The sequence below is a fragment of the Nestor notabilis genome, unplaced genomic scaffold (assembly GCF_000696875.1).
Source record: "Nestor notabilis isolate BGI_N333 unplaced genomic scaffold, ASM69687v1 scaffold18009, whole genome shotgun sequence".
Lineage (NCBI taxonomy): Eukaryota > Metazoa > Chordata > Aves > Psittaciformes > Psittacidae > Nestor > Nestor notabilis.
In genome coordinates, this window is record NW_009944266.1 from 5188 (window position 1) to 9220 (window position 4033).

The 4033-nt window shown below is 58.6% G+C and overlaps 1 protein-coding gene across 1 annotated transcript; it reads left to right on the top strand.

Moving 5' to 3' along the window:
- Positions 1-429: 429 nt before the first annotated feature.
- IGFBP4 (insulin-like growth factor binding protein 4) lies at positions 430-1191 on the top strand (the record flags this gene model as incomplete). Its single annotated transcript, XM_010022366.1, has 3 exons — positions 430-584; positions 717-833; positions 1063-1191. Coding segments are annotated over 3 exons (401 nt in total), but the record flags the coding sequence as incomplete, so codon positions are not given.
- Between the last annotated feature and the right edge of the window lie 2842 nt (positions 1192-4033).

Here is a 4033-nt window from a genome sequence, read left to right on the forward strand (position 1 = left end):
GCTCCTCAGAGGCAGCTTTGTGGAGGCATCAGGATGTTCCTGGGGCTCCCTGGCCATGCACCCCATGGTAATTTTTCAGCCTTGTGAGTGCAATGCTGTAGGCGAGCACCCAGTGCCTGGTGGCACATGGTTGGCCAGGGCACAGCCAGATCCTCATGCTGTGCTGTCACTGGAGCAACTGCCTCACGTTCTTGCTGCGTGTATTTGCAACCCTACAACAACAGATATATGGCAACAAGCCTGTGAGTCATGGGTAATGAGTTGTCAAAACTCCCAGAACCCTTTCCCAGCACTGCAGTGCTCAGCCCAGCATGATGGCAGGGACGGAAGGGGACCTGGGGCTGGGGGTGATGCCCATGGAAATTAGGGCATGGCCATCCCCAGGGTTGCCCTGTGGCACTGAGTCCACTCCGGTCTGTGTCCTTGCAGAGAAAGAGGAGATCGACCACCCCAACAACAGCTTCAGCCCCTGCAGCATCCATGACCGCAAGTGCCTGCAGAAGCAGCAGGCGAAGCGGGTCAACAATGGCAACAAGATGCGCAACAGCGGGAGCCCATACCACCGTGAGGAGACACGGCCCATAGTGAGCACCAGGCTAGGGAGGGCAGGATGGGTGCTGAGCAGCCCTGGGCTGTGCTCCAGAGCCACGGTACTGGGGTGCAGGGCTGGGGGATCCATCAGCCCCGCTGCTGGCTCATATACCCCCTTCCTGCAGGCACAGGGCTCGTGCCAGAGCGAGCTGCACCGGGCGTTGGAGCGGCTGGGCGGCCCGGACCTGTACGTCACCCCCATCCCCAACGGCGACCGCAATGGCAACTTCCACCCCAAGCAGGTAGGACAGGTCGCATCTGTCATGGGGGTGCCACTTGTGTGGCTTACGCTGGGAGATGAACACGGATGATGGGCCAGTGGCAAGAGCCACCGGCGGGGGGCTTCAGGGGTTGCCAAAGCCTCAGGGTGGGATGGGGGTGGAAAAGCCCCCCATGAGAGCTCCTGGTTGCCCATGGGAATGGGGCTGTGGGGGCCAGGCTGGGCATCCCTCACTGAACCTTTCTCCTCAGTGTCACCCGGCACTGGATGGGCAGCGGGGCAAGTGCTGGTGTGTGGACCGCAAGACCGGGGTAAAGCTGCCGGGCTTCCTGGAGCTGAAAGGAGACTTGGACTGTCACCAGCTGGCAGACAGCATGTGAATGCGACCGGGACACCTGCAGGGGCTGCGCAGGAGAGGAAGAAAGGGTACATGACTGTCGAGCAGCTCCTGTGTGCAAGGGGACCCTGCCACGCACCCTGGATTGCTGCTGTGCTCTGCGCCACAGCACGGGGCACGGCACCATGACCTGCGCCATGACCACTACCTGCCACTGCCAAGGGGTCCCTGGCACACCTGCATCCTGCACGGATACTTGCTTGGACTAATGCTGCGCTAGGGCTGGTGTACGGCTGTTGATGGGAAAGCACCCACCACCCTCCTGCCCCTTGGTGCTGCTCCCACCCCATGGTAACCCTCTGGTTTTCATCCTGGCCCCTCTGTGCTGTGGTGTGGCCGTGGGACACGGAGCCTGGTGGCTGTGGCCCCACAGGCAGCCATGGACATGCCAGCTGCTGCATCAGCAGCATCACCCCTGCCCATGGTGCGTTGTGTCCACACTGGACCTCTGCATGTGGCAGCAGCAGAAGTGCCTCATCTGGCCCTCCCTGGCAGCAGGAGGATGCCCAGGCATGGACCGGGGATGCCCAAAGAGACACCCCCTTTGCCACCGCCTGCCTGGAGCCTTCCCTGCCTCCACCTGACCCAAAGCGTGTGCGCGAAATGGGCACCACAGCCACACAGAGCAATAAGACACTTTCTCCCTCCCCACTGCAGCCCCCCAGCTCCACAGCCCAGGTCCTGCCTGCCCCATGGCCCAGCCCCATCCTTGCACAGGGACAAAGCCAGTGGCTACAGCATTTTCCTCCCATGCATGCATGCATCCATCCATCCATCCATCCATTCATCTCATGTCTCCATGCCTCGTCCCTATGGGTGAGGGGGATCATGCACCCCCAGACGTATCTTGTCTTCTTCCAACTTGGCCAATGTGACAAAACCGGGATGAGTTTCTGGTGCATCCCAGTGATGGGATCTGCAGGTTTTGCCAGCACCAAGTTCTCAGCTGGGAAATTGTCACCACTTTTGTAGCTTTTTTTTTTTTTTTAATTCCTTTTTTAATTATTTTTTAAGCTGGGCTGAAAGTTTTCACCTGAATGGCTTTAAGTGAGGAGTGGCTGTGCTGGCTGCCATGGTGGGTACTAAAGATGGAGGGGATTTTGCTGATTTCCCCCAGACCCACACCACAGCTCCATGGCCTCAGTGGGAGGTTTTGGTTTTCCGTGTGGATTCTCCCTGGTGGGTGTCAAGGCCCCGACAGGAATGAAATGTTTCAGTTTTAGTGAAACAACCTGTGCCTCCCAGCAGCTCCCCGCATGGCACGGCACAGCACAGAATGGCATGGCACAGCACGGCATGGCATGGCATGGCATGGCACTGCATGGCATGGCACAGCAGCTCCCAGCACCAGCAAGGATGTCCCCCGATGCTGCTGGCCAGTGCTGGCCAGATGATGAGGATGGAGCAGGGACAGGGCTGGCACAGGACTTGGTGTTGCAGCTCATCAGCACGTTTTTGCCTGGCTTCTCATTCATGTGCTGGTGTCCTCGTGACATGTCCCATGTCCCCAGGTTCACGTGTCCCAACATGGCTCAGTGCCTTGTTGGGCTCCTGCTGGATCCCCTGCCTGCCCTGGCATCGCCCTGCTGGATCCCTGTCTGGTTGCGTGTGGCCCCGCTTGGAGGAGATGACCCACAACTTCTAAGCTGGGTCGATGTGCCAATATGGGCCTTGGTGGGAATGGGGGTCCCAGTGCCTCACAGCACCCCCAATGCCAGGATGGCTTTCCAGGAGTGCTGCTGGGGACCGCAGCCGGTCCCAGAGCTGGTCCATGTGCACCATGGCAGCACCATGGCAGATCCCATGGGACCTCTCCTGGTTTGGTGTGGTCAGGGGGTGGCTGGGCAGGGACCAGAAACTTCTGTATCCAGCTCAGAGGGCTCCAGCGTTTTATATTGTCTCTCCTGTAGGTTAAGGCTGTATTTACACACAATCATATACCAGCATAAGGCTCCCCAACCCCAGCGGCGTTTTTCCATGCCGATGTGATTTACGTCAGTTCCTCCTGGGCCAAGCCCATCCCTTCAGCCTCCCATGTAGCACCGACCCCTTTTACAGTAAACTTGAACCCTTGTATCATCCACAAGAAAAAAAAAGTAATTCCTGTATTGAATTGTCCCTGTTATTTAACAAGTTTCTATTGAGTGTATTTTACCTTTGCATTGAGGAGATGGGAAGCAAAGCAGAGGAGGAGTGAGGGATCTGTGGGGATCCCACCCTGTGTTCTACAGAGCTGGTGTGAGCTGTATGGAAATGCTCCCAAACAGGCCAAATTAAACCAGAGGCTGCACATGGCCTTGGCACCGTCCCACTGCCACCTTGAGCCCTGGCAGAGGGCTTGTCCCCACCAGCTGAGAGAGGGCTGTGGCCTTTTCCCTCTTCTGGAGGTCATCAAGAAGCCAGTGACAGGAGTAAACCGAACCCTCTGCACCCTCCATGTGTACAGGAGCGCTCCTGGCTGGGACTCCTGAACAGGGCTGCACCAGGTGGGCAGCCAGTGGTTGGACCCCGGTGTGTTGGGATGGGGTGATGCTCACCCCAGCAGTGTCCGGTGGTGGTTCTGGGTCCTGGGTGCGTTGGTCTGCATCTCACCCAGCAACAAAGCTCCACCTGCACCAGCCAGTGAGGGGGGTTTGTGTGTCCCACATGTGTCCGTGCACCTACATGCACCAGTGGCATCCTTGTCCCTGCCACTGGGGAGAGCCCGGCCATGTGCTGCAGCATCAGTGGCTCTTGGGGTCTTGCTGCAGTTGGGGACATGGGGCAGAGGCTACCGGGAACAAACCTCTGAGCCTGGCCAGGACAGGGGCTGGGTTGGTTACAGA